This window comes from Danio rerio, chromosome 12, assembly GCF_052040795.2.
Source record: "Danio rerio strain M-AB ecotype USA chromosome 12, GRCz13ab, whole genome shotgun sequence".
Lineage (NCBI taxonomy): Eukaryota > Metazoa > Chordata > Actinopteri > Cypriniformes > Danionidae > Danio > Danio rerio.
The window spans coordinates 10,177,165-10,203,048 of record NC_141032.1 but is presented as its reverse complement, the minus strand read 5'-3'; the positions used below and the strand labels follow the sequence as shown (position 1 = coordinate 10,203,048).

The following is a 25,884-nucleotide window of genomic DNA, read 5'->3' as shown; positions in this document are numbered from 1 at the left end:
CTTTGGAACTATCTGGCGCACATGTTGGATTACTTTATTGATTTTGGATTGTAAAAGCAGTATTCTCCTACTTATTTCATACCTCCTGATATTGAAAGTGGTTAAAATCATGGCAGGTATTATTTGGTAGTTTGCTCATTTATTCCGCTAATTCTGCAACCGGCAAACGTCATCAGGGATACGGTTTGAATTTCCGCTTAGTAAAAAAAACCGTTAGTGGTCCATTTGGGACGACACTACATACATATACTATGCTGTTGAGTGTATAAGTGCATCGTGTATAGTTGGGATGCAGCTATTTAATAACCGATGAATGATGGTGATGCTGAAAGTATATTATGAGAAAATGAAAGCATATTTTGATTTTAAAAACATGTAATTGTAGCAGACCTCCGAAACAAATTAGGAACTTTTCAAATTGAATAATAGAGGCACATTAAATCATCAGATTTAATAAGTAATAATGTGTTATCAGAGCCTAAGTTAGTACGCTTAAATGTATTAAAATGCAAGTATTTAAAATTGAACTGTGATATTATGCAATAATGTCCAGTCAACTAATTACAAATATATTGAACTGCAAGATGAAAATGAGACGGGCAGCATGGTGGCTCAGTGTTTAACACTGTCGCCTCACAGCAAGAATGTCATTGGTTCGAGTCCCGGCTGGGTCAGATGGTATTTCTGTGTGGAGTTTGCATGTTCTCCCTCTGTTGGTGTGGGTTTCCTCCAGGTGCTCAGGTTTCCCCCATAGTCCGAAGACATGCACTATAGGTGAATTGAATAAGCTAAATTGCCTGTAGTGTATGAGTGTGAAAGAGTGTGTATGGGTTATGCTCTGTACTAGGATGCAGCTGGAAGGGCATAAACTGTGTAAAACATATGCTGGGTAAGTTGGCGGTTCATTCCGCTGTGGCGACCCCTGATGATTATAGGGACTGAGCCGAAGCAAAATGAATGAATGAAAATGAGGAAATTACCTATATTGCAGTTTACCAAAATGCTTCTCGGCAATATCAGACAACTCTCCTAAAACTCTTAGGTGAATTAAATGCGCTTACTACACACATAAAGTATAAAACATCTTCTGTCAATGAAAAACCAAACAAAGAGCACCTTCAGTGGCTTTACTGCAGCTCCTACTTCTGGAAAGACAGTGGCTCCCCCTGCTGCTACATCACTCATCTGCAACACACCGGATATTTTACATGGAAATCGATAATAAGTGATGGCAGCAGCAGATCCTGATATTGACAGGACAGTGATGGAACTGTACTCACGTAGAAGAGCCAGGTTGCTATGCGATTCCCTGTGCCCAGCTCTTTAAAGGCATCTGGTTCATCTTTCTGGTGGAAAACACTTGTTAAAATGATCCATTCAACTTGGTGCATTAGATTATACATTGTGATGATTAAAGAACTTGATATTTACCCGTCCAAAGTCAAAATGGGGCTCATATTGTCCTCCAACACCATAATTCGCCACCTTAAAAGAGAGAAAATGTAAAAATTGTAATAGAAACTGCAATGCGACATAACTGTCAGTCTCATATTAACCCTTGTTTGCGGTTGGGGATGTTCTCATCCACTCTGGGGTGATTTTGAGTCTCAATTTGGCCACAGCTTACTCTGTGTTCCAGCAAAAATTTGCAAAAATCCAACAATACACCCTGAGCAAATGGACTACCCTTTTATTATGTTGGTGGTAGTTTTTGCCTCATTGACTTTCATTTAGGGTTGTCTTGATATCATTAATCAAAGTTACGATACTATATCAGCTGAAGTATCACGATACCAAGTAGTATTGCGATACTGTAATTCATAACTCAAATTATAAAGACAATTGTCATAAGTACTATATTTTATATTATAATATATCAACTTGAATTTAATTCATAATTCCCTTAGGGCCAAAAAGTATTACTTGCACGTCACTTCACCTAAAAATGTATTCATTCTTTTTGTTTATTTTGTAGATAACTGAACATACAATTTATAAAGAATGAAATTTGTTACAAAACACACATTTTTCCAACAAAATTAGGCAATATGAAGTGGGCAAAAAATTGTTACAATGTTTCCTGTTGCTATTATAGGTATATCAGTCTTATCAGGCATCCCCTGGGGTCCGTTCTTCGTACGTGGATTACTCAATTAGCTGGATTTGGATATTGACGATTTGACATGATCCAGGATCGTTTCGTTCTTCAAAGCTGATCCGAGAGTTGTTGTCATAGCAACAGTTCTGCTAGGTCAAACCTGATTGGGAGCAGGTTCAATTCATATAAACAGGATTAGATCGGCTCAGTTCAAGCATAGATAATAAAGAAAGTAAGTACTGAATTCTGATATTTTCTTACAGTAGTTATATACACTTGGGAAAATGGTAAATATTTTTTAACTATATATATAAAGTTATAGTCGTTAATAAAATAAATAAAGTTATACATATTAATAAAACGTATGCCATCTGCACCCTCAAAATGAAAGTACAAAGACACCACCTGGTGGTGCAAAGAGAAAACTTATTGATATAAACTTTTTAGATCGCTTTAGTACAAATTGTGTATAATAGAAATGCACAATATGTGACTTTTTTTTAAGGCAATACATTTCTGCAGTCATAAACATGTTTTGATAGTTAATATGCCAGTGATTTGATGCTTCACAAAAGTTGCAGACACCTTTACCAATATGAAAATGCTTTTGTAAACAACCAGTTATTCTTTACACCGATTAAAATACGACTACAATTATAAAGAAAATCTTTTCTAAATGTAGAACTAAATACATTGATTTGCATTGAAATACATGATGAATACTCTTGACACACGAAAGTGTGAAGCCTGCAGCTCACAACAAATGTGGAAGGTTATTGCGTGTCATATTTAACAAAGCGTTTACTGCTAATTTGATGTAATTTTGCTCACATGGATAATTGAATATTAATCAGATGGTGTCATTACGCTGCTGTGCCGTCAGCCAATCGCTGCATTGCTGATCATGATTTCGAGGATAGATAGATCTGTCCTTTACAACACACGCAGCGATCTCAGATCAGTTCATCCAGACATTTTAATCTGATTCGCGAACTTGTTTGAAGAACCAAATTAGCGAGAGATCAGTTATCAAGATTAAAAGATCCCGGATCTACCAAATCATCTTAGATCATTTAAGCGAGGTACGAAGAACAGACCCCTGGAGCCATGCGAGGAACGTTATTATTACGGATAGATGCACTTTATTGGACTTCTTTGCGACTGTTAAAAAAATACAGCTGCCATTACAGAGTTGGAAAAAGCCTACATAAATCTTAAAATAACTTTTCGACTGATTCAACTGAAAGAAGAACATGGTCATATTAGTCAAGTCATATTATAGCGGTATTTGGCTAATAAAATGGGTTGGGTGCCAGGGGTAGAAAACGTCACAACAGTTACTCAAATAATTCCATTAAAGAAAAGAATAAAGCTTCAACAAATGTATGATTTAATCAAATAAACCAAAATCAAATGTTCAATCGACCAAATCAATATATTAATAACGGAGAAAAACAAAAACAAAGCAAACAAGCTTTAACTTCAACACATTTTAGTTCAACTCATCATAAACCAAACAAACCTAAAAGTCCAGACCTATTAAGAGAAGTTTTTAAACTAATTTCGAGAGGAGCACGTGATATAATTGACAGCAGCTGGCCACCTATCTACACTCATTAGTTAGCCAATCAGATCTATCCTAACCCACTATAAGTAGCCTAGCTAGACATTACTCCCTTATCTTCGTTTTCCGAAGAAACCCCCCATCCACCCCTTTCTCCTCCTTTTCTCCTTTACAAAAAGGGGAGCTCTCGAGAACCACCTGATCTCGTACTCCCCTCACATGCTCTATGGACCTGGCGGGAGCCCTGGGCTCAACTATCTCCGAGCTCAGGGTTCTCTCCCGGGACAGCATGCCAAACCTGCTTACAGCTGTCAAGCAATATCTAAGTGTGAACTCTTGAATACCCCTTACAAGACAATCAACAGTTGATAAAATATAAATAAACTCCTATAAAGATATAAATACCTAGGATGCCTTTTAATTTTTCCATTTTTGTGTGAACTAACCCTTTAAAGACTTGAAAAGTTGAAAGTTACCTGTAACTCTTCTGCGGTTTTGACATTGAGGCCTGTGATGTCTTCAATGCGCTGATTGATGCGATCCACAACCGGATGCTCATAGGCCGCCAACCACGCACTGAGAGAAGACAATTAATAACAAAACATAAAAACAGCAGAAACACAGCACATGTGTTGCCCAGTGTAAAGCTGCAGCATTAAAGCAGTGTTTAGTATGTGACTGAAGCTTTAGTATTGTTAATATGCAGGTAATCAAGACTTTAGAACTAGTGGTGTCTGCTTGTGCAAAACTCACCACCGCCAACCATGACCATCCTTCAAATTAGATTGATTAGGTATTGAAAATTCAACTTGTGTGAATCTGTGATTTATTAACAGAAATGAGTCAGTGACTATGTTTACATGGACATGAGGAATCAAATTATTTACATTAACCTGAATAAGACAATAATATGATTAAGGTGTTTATATGAGTTGCTTTTTGAATGTTCCTTTCATGATCCCGTTTTATATGTTGTAGCTAGGGCCAGACGGAATCTGCGGATGTTTTTTGCTATTTCAGCGGTGAATTTTGGTAAAAATCTGCAGATTTCTGCATAAGTATTTTGGAAGTATCCAGCGGAGTGTCAACTAAAACCTTAATATATGAAATAAAAAGTAATAAATTACTGAATAAAAACTGAATAAATTCAGATTTACAAATTTACTCATGTAAATAAACAGAATTAATGATGGGCTAAAAATCTGCAGAAATTGCAAAAAAAAATGTGCGGAATTCTGCGCTATCCAAGGTTTCCTTTGAAGTTTTAAGTAATTTCTGGTGTTTCATGTGTAATTTTTTGACTTTAACTGCAATTTGGCACTTTCACTTTCATTTAGGAACATTTTATTCATGCCCCAGTGATAAACTAAGGTATTGGATGCGAGTATAAAGTAAGGACTGGTGTTTTAATGGAGTTTGATACCGAACGCAGAATAAAAAAATATTAAAAAACTCAGCGATTCGTGGTTTGTGTGTATGGTCCTTTACTGACTCAGTAGGTGCAGAAAATAGTTTCAAACAGGCGTGTGCGTATAAAATATCCTGTCGCACAATGTGGCTACATGACGGTAATAGTGTGATAAGGGTGTCTGTACTGCACTTTAATAATGCGACTAAGGGTGCTTTCACACCTGTAAATCAATTCAGTTGTTCCGAAACAGGGATTAAAATTGTTACAATGTTGCTCTTTGTTCTTGGTGCAAAGTTTCTAAATGCACCAAAATAGCTAAAAGAAGTCACGTGCGAGTAAACTCTCCTCATATTGGTCAGCTGTCAGGGGGGTGGTAGTGGTTTGGTGGTGTTTGACAGGGTGTGCACGATGTGAGCGAGGACGGATGCGGTGGGGAGGGTTGAGAAGGATGAGCGACGTATTTGAGGACCGGGAGGGAGATGCGTGATTTTCGGGAGATTATCACTTTGTTTGCGGGCACCTGGGAGTCTCTGTGCATTTTCTTGAGACTAACGAAACTTCCGGGAGACTTGGGATGTCTGGAATGACCTTCCGCCCTGCTCATAATTCTCTCTTCATATAGCCGTATACCTGTTACATATCCATAAAACACTGTGATATAACCAGGCTCGGATCGTATCGCTTTCTAACTACAATCGATCCGCTCCAGAGTTTGTTTCAATCGAGCTGAGACCACCTCATTCAAGCGATCTCGGAGCGATTGTTTTGGCGCGGATCAGAGCGTGATTGGTTGTTTCACATATGTCAAACGAACCGAGCTGACTAGGCAAACGAGACAGGTTCGGAAAGAAAAGTCTAGGTGTGGAAGCACCCTAAAATATGCATATTCCACATGTCTTAATTCGATTTCTGTTTAGTTTGATTATGACTTTAGACAGAAAAAAAAAATCGCTGTTTACATGGTAGACTCGTAATCAGAATATTGTCTTAATCATATTAAAATTATTATTTTAATAATATAATTTTTGGTGTCTATGTAAACGTACTGTTTGGTTAATATGAGAAAAGCTTATGAAAAGTAGTTAGGGTTACTTAAACGCTGTCTAGTGGAATTCTCTATAATAAGTGGCACCAATGTAGTCTATAGTATCATTTCAGCTGTTAAAGAATGGTCAAGTGTTTTCTCAACAAGTTATAGAGAACCATGTAAAACCTAATTTTTAATTTTTTTTGCAGTCACGCTATTTCACAAATCAACAGATGTGTCTGTTTTGCAACTAATAATGCCAGAAAACAAGCAAAATGAACATATAAAGAATATCCTCTGATTATTAAGCTTAAACGTCATAACATGATTACATTTTGACACATTAATATAAACCTATTACTACATATACTATGGCCCAATCCCAATTCTACCCCTTAGCCCTTCCCCTTATCCCTATTCCTCGTTTTGCATGTTCACGTGAAGGTGTCCCAATTCTCTTTAGCTTGAAGGCGTAGGGCTAAGGAAAAGGGCTAGATTGCCCTTGAAACAGAAATTTTTAAGGACCACACTCGAAATCATGAGGTACGACAATTTCCCAGAATACATCTTCTACAACGACAACATGGCTGCACACAGTCAAAATCAGTAGATGCACAAATTAGTATTTTTTTTTGCATTATTACGAATTTTTACAACAAACAGGCACGTTTTAATACATCCATAACAACGTTCGTGTTTTAAAAAACCCTGCAAAAATAAAACCCGCTAAATCTTGCTATCTATAATCCAGAATAACTTCAGTATAGTAGTCTTACAACATACTTTCACATCTGACACGCGATGACACTCGCAGTCGCGATCGTCGATGACATGTGATGACGTGTACACGTGTTGTGCATGTTGTAGTTGTATTTTGAAGCACACTCTGTTTCAAGGACCAAGGGGAAGGGATAGGGGTAGAAAAATAGAATTGTCATTGCGCTTATATATAGCATAAGTGTAATATATTCATTAGTTTCGCCTGTTTACTTGCTTTCATGTATGCAGTTGTTTTTGTATATGAATTGTGTATATTAATCATTATTCCAAGTTTGTAACAGTTTGAGGGCAAGTAAATTATGTAAAGAATAACGGTTGAATTAGGTGGTGATGCGGTCACAATGTGAAGTGTGGATAATTTTCTAATAATTCAATGGACCGGAGTCAATTATTCCACTTATACCATGGTTAAAGATATGGTTACACTAAAAGACACTGCTGTATTTTAAGAAATTTGTCAGGTTTTTGTCTTCAAACTGGTGTCTCAAGGAGGTTGCACACCACACCAGATACATCATTCTGTGCCATGTACAGCCTTTTAGAATTGTAAACAGTTTTCTAAGGGGATGCACACCGGTGGCACCATTTGGTAAGAGTTTACATTACTTAGTACCCTATACATAACCATGTAGAGACACCTTGGGACGTGGTGTATTTTCACCAAAGCCATTTGTTTTGTTTTGCTTTGTTTAGTTGTAGGCTGTAAAATAACCAAACTCATTTGGTGTAGTGATATGAAACTGCAATTTGTTCAAGACCTGACTGGAACTACTTTAGTCATGTGTTTATTTGAAAATAACTGCAAGCCTTAGGGTTCATTCACACCGAACATGTCTTTGCATCTTAAAATGTAAAACGCAACGCTCCGAAATAGTTAAAAAAAGCACAGCATAAAGTGTCGGTTTGTCTGTAAACAGAACCTTGCAACAATTGTCGGACTTTCGAATTCATCTGATTGGTCTACTGCTTTGGAACTAACAGTGATGACGCAGCACTGCATGTAAAAGTTGCGGTGTCTAAAAAAATTCTGCTCGACGCTCCAAAAGACACTCACAAACATCCATCAAGTGCATATTTACAAAAACAATAGAAAAGTAGAGCATTGGAAAGGAATAACGCTGAGTGATTGGCCCCTTGGAATGTTCATCAGCCAATCAGAATCAAGCATTCAATATTTTGTAGTATTAGACAGAATTTAATTTAGTTGTTGTTGTTTTTATTAAACTATGACTGTGTTTGGATTGTTTACATCCTAAACATGACATTATGACATGATAAGGGGAGCAAAATTCTATCACATTGTTTAACAGATGAAATGATAACTGAGGTGCATAAATATGATTCTAGGTAAAAATGGAGAAGGGGGAACAGATGTGGCCTCTGCCCTTGATCTCTGACCCCTTACCTCTTGGAGACTCTGTACTGGGCGGTGGTGAGTTTGCCAGTTTGAGGGTCATGAACGGTGGCGCGCCTGAGCTATAGAGCCGGCAAAAAACAAACAAACAGAGGAAATAGAAAAAGAGATGTGAAAGTGATGTTACTGTAAGCTCTGGACTTGATACCAACTTCAGCTGAACTCCACCAACTGTGCACTTGGACTGCATGGGTGGTTTTTATTTCTTCATGGCCTGGGTCAAACTGTGTTTATGTATCTCTTGTGTGTAAAGAAACACTGGGAAAGCAGCATTCGCAAGAACGGGACAAACGGATATATTTTTATCTGTTACTGAATATTTATTATTCATTGTTAAAATTAGGCAAAATTGTTGGCCAGTACAATGATTTGATGCTAGAGAAATTATTTTTGTTCTCACCAAGGCTGCATTTATTTGATTAGAAATACAGTAAAAAGAGTGATACTATAAAACACTGTTCTGATCTGAAGTTTTCCTATTTGAATATATTTTAAAGTTAGTTTACTCTTGTGCAAGCAAACAAGAATTTTCCACATGATCCCTCATGAATCATAGTAATATGCTCGTTTGATTCTCAGTAAGCAAATTATTATTATCTATGCTTAAACTGTGTTTGCCTCTTAATATTTGTATACACTACTGTTCAAAACGAGTTAGAAATTTTATTCATCAAGGACTCAAAAGTGGCTGATTGAGATGTTCATTCGTTTGACCTTACTATTGAAAGAATCTTAAATAAATTTATTCTGGTTTCACATATTAAACAGCAAAAACTGTTTTCAGATCAGCATATTAGAATAATATCTAAAGGATTATGTGGCTCTGACAACTAGAGTAATGTTTCAGCTTTGCATCACATATATGATATTTTTTTTATGTACACTACCTGACAAAAGTCTTGTCTTTGATCGCAGTAAGAGCAACAAAATTAACTTGACTTCTAGTTGATCATTTGGAAAGTGGCAGAAGGTAGATTTTTTCAGATGAATCATCTGTTGAACTGCATCCCAATCATCACAAATACTGCAAAAGACCTACTAGAACCTGAATGGACCCAAGATTCTCACAGAAATCAGTCAAGTTTGGTGAAGGAAAAATCATGGTTTGGGGTTACATTAAGTATAGGGGCGTGCAAGAGATCTGCAAAGTGGATGGCAACAGCCTGAGGTATCAAGACATTTGTGCTGCCCATTACATTACAAACCACAGGAGAGGGCACATTCTTCAGCAGGATAGCGCTCCTTCTCATACTTTAACCTCCACATCAAAGTTCCTGAAGAAGGTCAAGGTGCTTCAGGATTGGCCAAGCCAGTCACCAGACATGAACATTATTGAGCATGTCTGGGGTGAGATAAAGGAGGGGGCATTGAAGATGAATCAAAAGAATCTTGATGAACTCTAGGAGTCCTGCAAGAACGCTTTCTTTGCTATTCCAGTTGACTAACAATAAGTGATTTGAGTCATTGCCGAGATGTTTGTATGCAGTTCTCCAAGCTCATGAGAGTCATACACAATATTCATTCTTTTTCCACTGCTCCACAACTTTATATTCTATACTGTACATTATTTCTGTTAAGTGACAAGACTTCTGTTTAAGCAAAGTCAGAGCTTACTGTACTAATTAAATCATTCAAAATCAAGTCATAATCATTTTATTTTGATAAAATAAGTGTAATCTAGACTTTACTTTTCATATAAGCCACTTCTGTTCCTAAAACCTGGATAGGCGACAAGTCTTTTGTCAGGTAGTGTATATATTTAAACAGAAAACAATATATATATTTTAAATATATATAAAAAAATTTTATTATTATTTTTTTTTATTAAAAAACGTCACAATATTACTTTTAACGTATTTTCCATTAAACAAATGCAGTCTTGGTGAACATATAACACTTGACCATTCCTGTATATACGTGTGCTCTGTTTTGTCTGGGCTCTTGTTAAAGCTGCTTTCCCAGCATGCAGTAGGAAGAACCGGTGGATTGGTTAGCAGAGCTACAGGCCTACAGGAGCCTTACCTTTTACTGATGCGATAGTGTGCAGTCTCTAGGACACCAGTAATGGGGTTGGAGATGGTGGCTCGGCGCAGCTGTTGAGCCAACCGGCCAAGAGTACACAAGTTACACAGCAGTGACCACTGACCAACACACTTTTTCTGTTTGCTAGGGTGTCCTAATTACATGAGGACTAATAATCCTGAATAATGACAGGTCAGAGGCTGAGGGAAGTTAGTCAATACTCCAAATATCAGAGGCTCTAATTGAAGTCAAAAAAAAATTTATTTGCATTTTGACGAAATCTCTACTGAGACATGAAGAAAATGCGGAACATAAAGTAGCCCCTCCTCCTAATAAAAAAAAACAGCCAATAGCATTTTGTTTTTATCACAGCTCTGCCAGTGAGAGTGGTTGAGCTCAAGCCCATCAAATGAAAAGCAAATGAGAAGCGTCTTAAAGGTATGTCAGATACTAGAGAGCATTTGATTGGTCAGAAGATTTGATACGAAACTATGTATGAGGTGATGTCAAACAAATCATTCATCCATTAGGGCGGAGGTGAAAAACTATAAGCTTTGGCTGTTTATATCTTCTAAATGCAAATTTTGTCTTTGTTTTTGAGAACACTAGCTTATAGGTATCCTTAAAACTAACAAACTACTACTAATAAAACATTAATTCATTAATTCATTAATTTTCTTGTTGGCTTAGTCCCTTTATTAATCCAGGGCCGCCACAGTGGAATGAATCGCCAACTTATCCAGCAAGTTTTTACACAGCGGATGCCCTTCCAGCCGCAACCCATCTCTAGGAAACATCCACACACACTCATACACTAAGGACAATTTAGTCTAGCCAATTCATCTGTACCGCATGTCTTTGGACTATGGTGGAAATCGGAGCACCCGGAGGAAACCCACGCAAACTCAGGGAGACCATGCAAACTCCACACAGAAACGCCAACTGAGCCGAGGCTTGAACCAGTGACCCAGCGACCTTCTTGCTGTGAGGTGACAGCACTACCTACTGTGCCACTGCTTTGCCCCTAATAAAACACTGATAACTACAAAAATTATATTGATTACATAATAAAATTATGTTCTACAATAATCTAATATAAAGAAGTGAAGATATCTGAACCCATATGTGACTCTGCCTGGACCACAAAAACATTAAGTTTTAATTTTTTGACATTGAGATTAATACAATTTCTGAAAGCTGAATAAATAAGTGTTCGGCTCATTAGTGTAGACTAATATTTGCACAAAATGTAGCTATTTGAAAATCTGGAATCTGAGGGTTCAAAAAATATATATAAATACTGAGAATATCAGTAATTGATTATCAGAAATGAAATTAAAATAAAGTTTAAATCAGGGTTCCCACGCTTTCGTGAACAGCAGATTCAAGGACTTTCAATGACCTTTTAAAGCACCATTCATTTTAAATCAAACACCTTGTAATTCATTCCCCAGCATACAGTTGAAGTTAGAATTATCAAACCCCCTGAATTATTAGCCACCCTGTTTAATTTTTTCCCCCAATTTCTGTTTGACAGAGAGAAGATTTTTTTCAACACATTTCTAAACATAATAGTTTTAATAACTTATTTTATCTTTGCCATGATGACAGTAAATAATATTTGACTAGATATTTTTCAAGACACTTCTATACAGCTTAAAGTGACATTTAAAGGCTTAACTAGGTTAATTAACTTAACTATGCAAGTTAGTGTAACCTGTAATCTGCTCTCTGTTAAACAGAAAACGGGAAAAAATAAACAGGGGTGATAACAATTCAGGGGGGCTAATAAATCTGACTTCAACTGTATATATACAGTTGAAACCAGAATTATTAGCCCCCTGCATTATTAGCCCCTTGTTTATTTTTTCCCCTAATTTCTGTTTAACAGCGAGCAGATTTTTTTCAACACATTTCTAAACATAATAGTTTTAATAACTCATTTCTAATAACTGATTAGGTTTACTGAGCAGGTTAGGGTTATTAGGCAAGTCATTGTATAACGATGGTTTGTTCTGTAGACTATTGAAAAAATATAGCTTAAAGGGGCTAATAATTTTGACCTTAAAATGTTTTTTAAAACAAATTAAAAACTGCTTTTATTCTAGTCGAAATAAAACAAATAAGACTTTCTCCAGAAGAATAAATATTATCAGACATACTGTGACAATGTCCTTACTCTGTTTAACATCAATTGGGAAATATTTAAAAAAGAAAAACAAATACAAAGAGGGGGTTAATAATTCTGAATTCAACTGTATGTATAGCATCATGAAAGTCCTTCCTGTACTTAACATTTCAATTACACTTAACATTTACATTAAAACATATTAGAGAGAGTCATTTCCAAAAAAAAAAAAAAATTTTTAAATGTCATGTTCAAAAAAGCTTGCATAAAACATGCTAAATTCAATAGTGGTCATATTCACTTGCGGTTTCTGAAATGCTGATAAAATGTGCATCATTTGTCTGTGTTGTTGTAAAATATTTAAATTAAAGATTTATAATTTAAGAATTTCTCAGTTTTTTTCGTTCTGTTTTTGTCAACTGAGTACAACTGTTAAAATAAAACCAGGAACAAATTGAAATTTCTATTTAAATCAAGCATTTTCAGAGACCTGTTTTTGTTTTTAAGTACTTTCCAGGTGTTGAATCCAATGGTCTCTGAAATTCAAATACTTTTAAGTGACATTGGAAACCCTGTTGGTATCAATATCACTCGTTTTTAGGACATCTATAAGCTAGTGTGCGCCAAAAAAGTGACAGAATTTGCATTTAGAAAATATGAAACTTATATAAACATGTAAAGCTTGTAGTTTGTCACTTCTAGCCAAACGATTTTATTCATGTTAACTCATACTTCAGTTTCTCATCAAATCATAACCAATCAAATGCTCTCAGAATCAGAATCTTTATTTTCATTGTACAAAATACAACGAAATTTACGTTTGGGCTTTCCTTTCAGTGCAGTCCTATTAATCCAAAACAACAACAATAACAAGAGATAAAAAGAAAAAATGGCAACAATAATTAATTATAAAAGGAGTAACAATACACTACTAAAAGTGCTTATGATGTGCTTATAAGGTGGCATTCTCCAGCAGCTTTTTAAATTTAAAAGTGAATAAAATGTGGGCCAGAAAGGCATTCAATTTAGCATATAAAGTGGCAAGTGCATTTCCTAGCAGCAAGTTAAAAAGCAAGTAAGATTAAAAAGATTTTGGCCAGAAACATCCTCAATTTAATGTTCATTTATTATCGCAACAGCCCTTGGATATGTACTATTTTTTGTACTAAATGTACTCTAGTTTCTAACATGCTCTGCCCAATTTCAAGATGCTTCTCATTTGTTTTTGTTTTTTTGTTGCACTTAAGCTCAACAACTCTTACTAAAAAAACAACACTATTGGTTGTTGTTTAAAAAAGGGGAGGGGCTACACTATGCCCAACCCTCTCATAGTGTGATTATGTCAAACATTAAATAAAAATGCATAATTTAAAGCTCTTCACAGGAACTTTAAACCTGCCCAAATTAAATTCCTATGCACATAGCTAATCTAAAAAAGTTTCAATATTTTTGCAGTAGGAAATTAACTAAATTTCTTCATAGAACATGACTTTTACTTAATATATATATATATATATATATATATATATATATATATATATATATATATATATATATATATATATATATATATATATATATATATATTTATATATATATATATATATATATATATATATATATATATATATATATATATATATATATATATATATATATATATATATATATATATATATATTTTTTTTTTTTTTTTTTTTTTTTTTTTTAATTTTCAATGTATTGTTTGGCATTGCAAGATTCAATTCAACATAAGATTGGTCACATATTTTTATGTACACTTTAGACCAGATTGAATTCATAGATGCTGTGAGTAACATCTGCCTTTAACGTTATACTGACACTTAGTACAGCTGAAGTCAGTATTATTAGCCCGCGTGAATAATTAGACCCCATTTATTTTTTCCCTAATTTCTGTTTAACGGAGAGATTTCTTCAACACATTTCTAAACATAATAGATTTAATAACTCATTTCTAATAACTGATTTATTTTGTCTGTGCCATAATGACAGTAAATAATATTTTAGTAGATATTTTTCAAGACACTTCTATACAGCTTGAAGTGACATTTAAAGGCTTAACTATGTTAATTAGGTTAACTAGGCAGGTTAGGGTAATTAGGCAAGTTATTGTATAACAATGGTTTGTTCTGTAGACTATCGAAAAAAATATAGCTTAAAGGTGCTAATCATTTTGTCCTTAAAATAGTCTTTAAAAAATTAATAACTGCTTTTATTCTAGCCGAAATAAAAACAAATCAGACTTTCTCCAGAAGAAAAAATATTATCGGACATACTGTGAAAATGCCTTTGCCCTGTTAAACATGATTTGGGAAATATAAAAAATAATAATAATTAAAAAGGGGGCTAATAATTCTGACTTCAACTGTAACTAGATTAAGAATGACACAAAAGCAAATGTTATGGTTTTGACAGCATCATTTTTAAAAAATGACTCTATCCACAAACATATTATAATTAATTTAACTGATAACAGGGAGTTTATAGATAAAGTACGTTCTCTCGGATTGTCATGTGATCTCAGTATAACAGTGACTTATATAAATGTGCAGCATTGTGCCACAGTACACTATGTACACACTACATAGCCAAAAAGCATGTGGACACATGAACCACGTCCATATTTTTGAAGCTGTAGTTTAATAACACACAGGAACAAGCCTCATTGGTTCTTGCATATTAAACAAGCACTTTGAGCTTTTCCTTTTACCATATTTGAGGTGCTCCATGTATGTGCATTGATCTTTGTTTAGGTGTGGAAAAAGCCTCAGGTATTATTTAAATGGTTATGCCTTGCATCCACAATACTCCAGCATTTTGCCCAATGAAAATGGAGTGTTAAATGCAATAAAAACACCAGAGAACAATTATGGATAGCTCACCATCAACACCAAAATAATCATTAAAAAGTAGTCATTGCAGGGAAATAGTGCAGTACGAGTACAGACACAACACTAAAAATGTTCATAAGTAAAAGAACGCATTTTTAACTACTTAATAAAGTAAAACTGCTGAGAAAACCAACTCAGTAAGGGTAACTTGGGTATTTATAATTCCTTTCTTTACACAACTGGCCATATAGAGTGTAATAATAAACATAATAATAAACATGTTAATGTGTGTAAAAGTTAAACTCACCCTTGGTTTGGAGAGCTCCTTGATTTTCTCTATTTCTTGTTCTGTTATTATCTCATGATAACGGATGATTCGGGGACGGTCCCATTCGTCTTCTTGTTTCACTGGCCCAATTGTGTAAAATGGATGTCTGTTACCATTGAAGTAACGGCAGAACAAATGCTTCTGTCTCCGAGGAGTCTGTAAGGGTGAGGTAATACGTGTTTTTGAATTTTATTTACATTGTTCTTACAAAAGACAAAAATACATATTATGTGTTATTGTCACACAACCAGCAATCGCTTTCCAGAGATCGCTGGTTATCACACGAACTCTCAAAACTACATTTCCGCATTTCCCAGGACTACATTTTCATACATGCACTGCTCCCAAACACACACGTCTGTTCATTCATCTATCCTGATTGCAATTACCAGCTGAAACTTGTCACAGACTGATATCACTCCATTCATAAGCCACTCATTCACGCTTCCAGTTTGTCTTGTTTGCATCTTTGTGACATTACAACGCGGTTCCCTGTCTTGTTTTCTCCGTGTTAGACCTTAGCCTTGTCACCCTTGTTCTCTAGTTTAGCCGCCTGCCTTTCAACCTTTTGCCTGTTTATCGTTTATGATTCTGGACTGTCTATACCCGTTTGCACCTGATGACCACTGCTTGCCTGACATTGAATAAACCTGCATATTGGATCTTACCTTCTGTTGTGAGTGTCACTCCCCCCAGTCGTTACAGTTATGGCTACATTTTTTACTGAGGTTGTGCATAAACATTTGAAGAGTTTAAATGCAAAACCCTCTAAATCCATCAGACTTTTCTAGTAAATGAGCATTTTCTATCAGGCTCCTCTGTTTAGGTTAAAAAGTTTCATTTTATAGGTAATGTTAAGGTTATTAGCTAGTAAACAAGGTAAATTTTCTTTTGCATCAAAACCAGCTAAATCCATTTTTTTTGCAAAAACCTCTAAATCCACCTATTGGGACAAGACAGTCTAATTAGATGAAAAATCACTAAAGAGGCGATTTATTTTACTAAATATAAAACACATAACACAAACCACCTAAAATTAAAAATACATAAATCTTTCAAGTAAGCGGTGGTTCATTCCGCCGTGATAAACCAGGAAAAAAGCAGAAGAAAAATGAATGAATGAAATCCGTCAAGTGCGTTAATCAATGACATTAAAATTGACATTAATTAAATCCTAACTATCTGTTGTCATTTCTGATATTTGGGATTTAGATTTAATGTAAGTGGAGCAACGTAAACATTGTAAACTAAGTTTGTTAGAATCAAACAATGTTGTGTAAAACATTGTGAAACATAAATATCTGTGGATTGTCCATTAATTTAGTAATGTATGTATGTGGTGTAGTAATATAAAAGTAATATAAATGTAAGTAATATAAATAATGCATCGTTTTATCCATTATGTTTATATTTTACAAAATAGCTTACATTAGCAAATAAAACACAAGGTAGGCCTACTGGGCAAAAGAGGATGCCTCTCAGACAATTTTAGAAGCTGTCATTCAATTAATTAATTCTCACCATACTCAAGGGCTGCGTCCGAAACCGCATACTTCCATACTATACAGTACACTAAAATCAGTATGCGAGTCGAGTAGTATGTCCGAATTCATAAAATTTGAAAATCAGTATGCGAGAAATACCCAGATAACTTACTACTTCCAGCAAGATTCTGAGGTGCACATTCTATGCACGCGGCGCTATCCCATGTTTCCTCGCGAGAGAATTCATGAATGGGACTGAAGCGATGCAATTGACGTGACCATGACAAAATGGCGGATGTAGTACGTCCGAATTCCATTAATACTTCTCACATTCATACTGTATAGAACGTACTTTTCTAACTGCCGAGTAGCACGTTTAAATTTAAATGCAGTACCTACTGAGTAGTAGGAGGTTTTAGACGCAGCCAAGGTCTTGATCTCTGTTTCGTCTCTTGTTTATCCTTAAAGCATACATGTGGGATCAAAGAAAGGCATCTTAACTTTATCTTCATGAAACACAGTAGCCGTTTACTGTAAAGTAAATTGGACTCATTCAAAGTAGCGTCACTGCGCAAAAGCACGTTAAGAATGCATGTTATACTTCCGACTGTACAGTGTGTTTTCTTTTTCTTATAATGCAGAGTTTTGAGGTACGGGACATTTTCATTTGCCATTCACTGACAGTCGGACAGGCTCATCCAGCTTATCGAACTTCATCATTTAAAATCTAAAGCGGAAGCGGAACAGTCCCCTCATAAAAGCCGGTGTTTCAGCACACCGCTACCTTAAAAACATACGATTCGATTAGCGCCTTCTGATTGGTTCTCGGGATATATCGGCTTTTGCTCTCAAAGGCAAGTGGCGTTTAGCGGGCTTTGCAAAAAAATTGTTATTTCTGAACGCTCTGACGTTGCGATTCAGTTGATTTGAAGCAAAACTATTTGTTTAACATCTAGTACGTGCCTAAAGCATTCATATATAATTTTTGGTGGAAGTGGCATTTAGCGGCTTCTGCATCTGAACTCTTCAATTCCTGTTTAACAATCGTAACTCATTTTTCCAACAGTTAAACAGTTGAGTTTTAGCATTTTTAAATCCATTCAGTTGATCTCTGGGTCTGGCGAGAGCACTTATAGCTTAGCTTAGCATAAATCATTAAATCGGATTAGACTATAAGCATCTCTCTCAAGAAATAAAAAAAAAAAAGAGTTTTGATAATTTTCCCATTTAAAGCTTGATTCTTCTGTAATTTCATTATGTAAGACAGGCGGAAACAATATTTTATTTTCTAGGTCGATAGGGCTAGATTATTCTGGCGTAATAATCAAGGAACTTTGCTGCTGTACCAAAGCTGCAGCAGTTTCAACTTTTTTTTTTTGTCAGTCTTAGTACATAATGTAACTACAAAAAGAGTCAAGTTTTAATTAAGTAATTACCAAAACTCTTTGTTCATTTTAGAGTGGGATGCTAATCAGATTCAATTATTTACGCTAAGCTAAAAGTGCTCCTGCCAGACACGAAGATTGTCTGAATAGATTAAAAAATTATAAAATGCAGAGGTTTAACTTAAGGTGAGTAGTAAAATTAGGCCATTTCCAAAAAAAGCTGAGTTTTCTTTTAATATGCGATCAACACTACTTCATAAATATATAAGAAAAGATTGAGCTAAAAAAAAAGAGTAATTGTAGATTCATACATCTGCACTGACATAATATTACATATGGTTGACATTTCAGTTACAACATTCAGTTATTCACCATTTTGAGTCCTTCTCCTCTACACAGCTTCTCATATTTCCTCTTCTCCGGGAGATATTCCTTCTTCCCATCTGACGTTTCTTGCTCCTTCTTGCTCTCTTCCTTGGTGCTCTGCTCCTTCTCTGCCTTCTTCTGTTTGGCCAGCTGGTAGTCAAAATATTTGAGGTTCCCAAGAGCTCGCTGGTGCTCCGGCTCTAAACAGCAGAGATAAATATTTCAAAACCTTTGGTTCAATTAGGACTACTGTTGGTTCTAAAATAGGCATTCATTAATTTTTTCAGAGTAATGTGATTGTGTGCATTGTCAGGGCAAGATTAAGGACATATTGGGCCCTGGGGCTACGGCAAAGCCAAGGGTTCCTTTCAAAAGGAGCTCTTTTGCTATTATTATTATTATTATTATTATTAATGTTGTTCATTCATTCATTCATTTATTTTTTTTTTCAGCTTAGTCCCTTAATCCGAGGTCGCCACAGCAGAATGAACCGCCAACTTATCCAGCATGTTTTTACTAGGGTTGGGCATCTAAGCTATATTGCCGATCCGATACGCATCTCGATACAAAGAATACGATCCGATATATTAGCGATACATTTGTGACATATTGCGATGCAACACGATACGATTTACACCCATATCACGATACAATGCGATAATGCAGCACTAACTTATTAGATCAAGTTTATGAGATTATGTGAAAGAGGATGCTGTGCCATTGAATGAGTTTGATTATTTATTAACCAAGCAAAACCAAGACTTTTTTTTACAAACTGGCTCTTCTCTCAGAGCCAGAGTGTCAGTTTACAGTAGAGGGCCATTTTAGAACATATAGCACATATTATTTAAGTATTTAAGATAAACAGAATGTATAAGTGCAATATATATTAAAAATATATATATATTTGCACTATTTCAACATAAAGGTTTACCATTGCACAACAAGAATTGTGATTTAACTTTTCAACTATGAAAACAAGTTTTACAAAGATATTTTGCCACTGAATATTCAAAACTTAAGGTGGTGAACTAGCAGTGTTATGCTGCTTTGAAACATCACTGTCACTGTAAACAACAGGCTAATAAAAATATAATTAAATACAAATTAACAGGAGGAGGTGTTTAAAACCTTCGTTCTCCGTGACACCAGGCTGAATATCTTTGCAGATGAACAATGCAGTAACATCCGTTATTGGCGTAGAGCGAGCAGAACTGTTGCGCATGGAGAAAAACTTGCAATGCTTTTCTCACCACTTTTGGAGCTGGTAGCTACAGTTGAAGCAGAGCAGGACGGCGGGGATGCAGGAACACTGGAAGATGCTTCCACAACAACACCGTGGCGCCGCTTCAAGTGAGATTTCAGATTAGTCGTACTGCCCGTGTATTTTACAGATGCGTGGCACATTTTGCAAATTGCATCTGTCCTGTCATGTCGTCCATCCTTAAATCCATAATGTTGCCATACTTTAGATTTAAAACTCAGTGGGGAATAAAATGTTTGTTTTGCTTCTCGCGCTTTCTGAGGGCGCACCACTAGCTTCATCCGCACACCTGATACACTGAGTTGTATACATCCGCAAATCCGTTGCTAAGGCATACTTTATGTAGGTTGATTAAATTATGCGCTAAAAACAGGTTGACAACACTTGTTAATAAATAAAAAATACATTTTACATTAAAAATAGAAGTTGTATCTTGGAAAAACCGATGCATCTCGCAAAAACCGATGCATCTCGATTTGCTTCCAAAATTTCATTCATTCTCTGCTGCTCTACCGATGCACTCGCATCGTTCACGCGCATGACCGCATATCGATACATATCGGTTAATCTTTCCATTCCTAGTTTTTCGCATCGAATGCTCTTCCAGCTGCAACCCATCTCTGGGAAATATCCACACACACTCATTCACGCACACACACTCATATACTACGGACAATTTAGCCTGTTAATCCGGGGTCGCCACAGCAGACTGAACCGCCAACTTATCCAGCATGTTTTTACTAGGGTTGGGCATCTAAGCTATAATGCCGATCCGATACACATCTCGATACAAAGAATACGATCCGATATATTAGCGATACATTTGTGACATATTGCGATGCAACACAATACGATTTACACCCATATCCTGATACAATGCGATAATTCAGCACTAACTAATTAGATCAAGTTTATGAGATTATGTGAAAGAGGATGCTGTGCTATTGAATGAGTTTGATTATTTATTAACCAAGCAAAACCAAGACTTTTTTTTACAAACTGGCTCTTCTCTCAGAGCCAGAGTGTCAGTTTACAGTAGAGGGCCATTTTAGAACATATAGCACATATTATTTAAGTATTTTCAAGATAAACAGAATGTATAAGTGCAATATATATTAAATATATATATATATATTTGCACTATTTCAACATAAAGGTTTACCATTGCACAACAAGAATTGTGATATAACTTTTCAACTATGAAAACAAGTTTTACAAAGATATTTTGCCACTGAATATTCAAAACTTAAGGTGGTGAACTAGCAGTGTTATGCTGCTTTGAAACATCACTGTCACTGTAAACAACAGGCTAATAAAAATATAATTAAATAAAAATTAACAGGAGGAGGTGTTTAAAACCTTCGTTCTCCGTGACACCAGGCTGAATATCTTTGCAGATGAACAATGCAGTAACATCCGTTATTGGCGTAGAGCGAGCAGAACTGTTGCGCATTTCCATTCCTAGTTTTTCGCATCGAATGCTCTTCCAGCTGCAACCCATCTCTGGGAAATATCCACACACTCATTCACGCACACACACTCATACACTACGGACAATTTAGCCTACCAAATTCACCTGTGCCGCATTCACCAAAGTGGAATGAACCGCCAACTTATCCAGCATGTTTTAACGCAGCAAGTGCCCTTTCAGCCGCAATCCATCTCTGGGAAACATCCACACACACTCATTCACACACACACTCATACACTACGGACAATTTAGCCTACCCGATTCACCTGTAGCGCATGTCTTTGGACTGTGGGGGAAAATGTAGCACCTAGAGGAAACCCACGCGACTGCAGGGAGAATATGCAGACTCCACACAGAAACGCCAACTGACCCAGCTGAGGCTCGAACCAGCGACCTTCTTGCTGTGAGGCAACAGCACTACCTTCTGCGCCACCTGTATTATTATTGTTAATTTGCTAATTTATATATTTATGTAAGGGTGGCGCAGTGGTTAGCGCTGTCACCTCACAGCAAGAAGGTTACTGGTTCGAGCCTCAGCTGGGTCAGTTGGCATTTCTGTGTGTGGAGTTTGCATGTTCTCTCTGTGTTTGCGTGGGTTTCCTCCAGTTGCTTCGGTTTCCTCCACAGTTTAAAGACATGTGGTATAGGTGAATTGGGTGAGCTAAATTGTCCGTAGTGTAGGAGTGTGAATGAGTGTGTATGGGTGTTTTCCAGTCCTGGGTTTTTGCTGAAAGGGCATCTGCTTTTCAAAACATATGCTGAATAAATTGGCAGTTAATTCCACTGTGGCGACCCCTAATTAATGAAGGGACTAAGCCGAAGGAAAATTTATGCATGCATAAATGCTGAAGGCCTGTAACCATTGACTCCCATAGTAACTGTTTTTCCTACTATAGAAGTCAGTGATTACAGGTTTCCAGCTTTCTTCAAAATATCTTATTTTGTGTTCAAAATAAGAAAGAAATTATAAAGGTTTGAAAACAAGGGTAGTAAATGATGACAGAATTATCATTTTTCATCTCTTTAACCTCTTCCATGGACCAATTTCTTTGTGTAAGCCCCTGTATAAATGTATCTGTATTAATGTGGACATCAGCCACAATCTTAAAGGGTCACGAAACACCAAAACACATTTTATTTTTTAAACTGTTGACAGTGGTATATGTGTCCCACACTGCTAAAAACACTATTAGGACACATATATTTTACTAAAAAGTGAAAATTGGTTGTTTTTGCGTTATTTCAAGCAAATTTGTACTTCCGGTTTGAAACGAATTTTTGAAGCTGCGTCACGGCCATGAGATCTTAGCGTGTATTCCAGCGTGCAGACTGGACGTCTGTACCTAGGAGTGCCTTATTACGTCACTGAGTGCGTTGCATTCATTCATGAGAAAGACTTGGTTCAAACCAATCAGCGCGCTCTATTGTGTATGCGGTGCAACTTCATTAATATGCGTGATAGCTTCCAAGACTGTTTTTACCTGTTACAGTGTTCAGACGGCAGAGAGATGACACGTTATGTTGCCAAAGCAAGCAGTCAGTGTTGCTTTTATAATTTGCTGCAGTGAAGGTTTTGTTTTCATTTTCTCTCTATGAGAACGCAGCTGGACTCACGTGTAGATTACAGTGCACACGACGCTCGACAGTAATACGTTTATAAGGAACATTTTTTACCCGAGAGCTTTTCTCATCTGGAAATGGTGAGATCCGGATTTGCTGCTCGTCTCCTCTTAATAAAGATGCGGCTCTAGTTTGTGTTGATTGTCCTGTCTCTACAGATTTGGTAAGTGTGTGATCAGTGGCCTTTGTTTGTTTATTCAGATGGCAAAGTTAGTTTGTATGTCAGCAGTACTCTTTCAGTGTTTAAAGACGGACCTTAGTCAAATGATTTCTAAGTTACTAAAGTTTACCGTACGTTAACATACCTACAATGTTTTGGACTGAAAGATCCACTGTAAATGCTGCTCTCCAAGTGTAAACATGTTAATACCACAATCAAACTATTTTCGTCGTGGAGGATTTTCGCCGCATTTTGTGACAGGAATCACTCAGATGGCTTTCTGATGCTACCTATTGAGTGTATCTAAGTTTTCGAGAAATGCAGAGTTTTTTCTCTCATTTGCCTTGCAGTAACAAACATTGCACGGAAAATAAACACTTAGAGCAGTTCCTCGTATCAAATATCTTGTTTGTCACGAGAGGCATGAATGAAATTTCTGAATGAAAGTGCCAAACTGCAGTTAAAGTCCACCATTTAATAATTTGTCAAATAATTAGACTACAGATGTCCATGTAAACACAATCACTGTCTTTCTCCCATGTGTGTGTGTTTGTTTTGCCTCTGTGAAAATCAGCGCGTGCCGAAACCGACACTCCCATTTTTATGCAAATTTTTACAGACCTTCCCCCTTTTTTGCTCCTCCAAAACTCCCCCCTAAACAGAGGTGGGCATGTCCTGACTTTTTCCAAAGTAGAGATGTGAAAATACCCTGCTGAAACAGGGGGGTTTCATGACCCTTTAAATAGAGCAGACTTACCCACAGTAAGCAGTCTCTTAGTATATTCCAGAGCTCTCTCCAGCTCCCCCTGTTGGTAGACAGAGTAACTGAGGTAATCCAGAGCGGTGGCAATCTCAACGCTGGATTCTTCTCCTTCATCCAGCTGCTTGAGCGCCTGGGCCATCCACAGCTCCGTGTGATAGTAGTCTGCGTCAGAGTAGGCAATTTTTCCTAGTTCAAAACAGTCCTCTACCGTCAGGGTGCTTTTATATGGCAGACCTGTATTAACACCTGCAAAAAAAAAGTAAGTTACTTAAAAGTCATTAATTACTGATAGATGTATACACTGGATGTCGCATATTCAATCGCACTAGTTGAAACAGGTGCAAACGGGTGTAGTAACGAGCAAACAAACAAAGCAAAGCATAAAGGCAGAACATTTCATAGGTAAGATATTGTTTTTTTAACGTTTTTATATGTTACGAACTTTTGTGATTAACAAGTAAAGTTATTGATGATACTACAGTAACTTACTGCACTGATCATGAGCATACTGTGATTGTCCACCCTAATTTATTGAATATTATAAATGTTATATACCATTTAGATCAGAAAGGTGAATATGCATATTAAGATGCAGGGATATCGAAAGTTTACACGAATTGTTCATAACGAGGAGTCGCTCCCTCCATTAGAATTAGAATTAAAAGAAGGAGAGGGGGTGTGTTTCAGGACACAGATTAGATCAAATGTAACAGGGAGGAAAAATGATACATTTCCATGCACATAAACACATGCTCTTTGTCAGGAATGCCCGTGCGGTCGCTCATCCATCGATGTAGAACATTGTTATAAAATTATAATTTGTATAATTTAAAAAATATTTGCAAACTGACCACTGGGAAAACTCCCCATCATAGATATACTGTATGTATATATGTGTATATATATCTCTGGTTCTGGATGGCCAGTCCTCCAATTCACCTTGGTCCCACATTCATTTTATAGGAGTGATATCCTGTACTAAAATAGCAGCTCCATTGACACATAACTTCCAATAGACAACCACAGCGTAGACAACATCTAATGTAAATATCTATGATTACTGATTACATCATTCAAGTTTTATTGAAATTACTTTTTTATTTACTCTGTCTGAAAAGTAACTGAAATGCTCAATAATTACTTAATACTATTACTCGATACGATACTATTACTCGATACGATACTATTACTCGATACGATAGTATTACTCGATAATTACTTGATACGATACTCGATACTATTTAAAATCCCAATAAATCTAAAGGCATAGACAACTGAAAATAAAAGTTTTTAAGTATTTACATTTGAGCCAAATTAATATTTACATTTGAGCCAGGATATTTTAATAAAAAAAAATTTAACACTTAAACAACAATAAATATTCATTCATACATTCATTCATTTTCTTTTGGCTTAGTCTCTTTATTTGTCAGGGGTTGTCACACCCGTCAGCATATGTTTTACACAGCGGATGACCTTCCAGTTGCAGCCCAGTACTGGGAAACACCAATACACACCCACATACACACACTACGGCCAATTTAGTTTGTTCAATTCAGCTATGGCGCAAGTCTTTGGACTGTGGGGAAAACCGCAGCACCCGGAGGAAACCCACACCAACACAGGGAGAACATGCAAACTCTATACAGAAATGCCAACTGACCCAGGCTGGATTTGAATCAGCAACCTTCTCCCTGTGAGGCGACAGTGCTAACCACTGAGCCACAGTGTCATTCCTTTCTCAATT

General features: G+C 36.3%; 1 protein-coding gene across 8 annotated transcripts in view; it reads right to left on the bottom strand.

The window, feature by feature from the left end:
* p4ha1a (prolyl 4-hydroxylase, alpha polypeptide I a) overlaps positions 1–25,884 on the bottom strand; it is a 45,478-nt gene that overhangs the window by 5,118 nt on the left and 14,476 nt on the right. For 3 of the 8 annotated variants that reach the window (XR_015503514.1, XR_015503512.1, XM_087275184.1), the window contains exons 6-13: positions 24,132–24,383; positions 18,866–19,059; positions 15,604–15,780; positions 10,317–10,387; positions 4,139–4,238; positions 1,432–1,485; positions 1,281–1,346; positions 1,117–1,185 (exon numbers count right to left, since the gene is read on the bottom strand). Coding sequence is in view for 3 of the 8 variants with exons in the window: in XM_087275184.1 (XP_087131310.1) it covers positions 1,117–1,185; positions 1,281–1,346; positions 1,432–1,485; positions 4,139–4,238; positions 10,317–10,387; positions 15,604–15,780; positions 18,866–19,059; positions 24,132–24,383 (983 nt within the window). In the remaining 5 variants the exon portion in view is untranslated. 8 annotated transcript variants of the gene reach the window in all.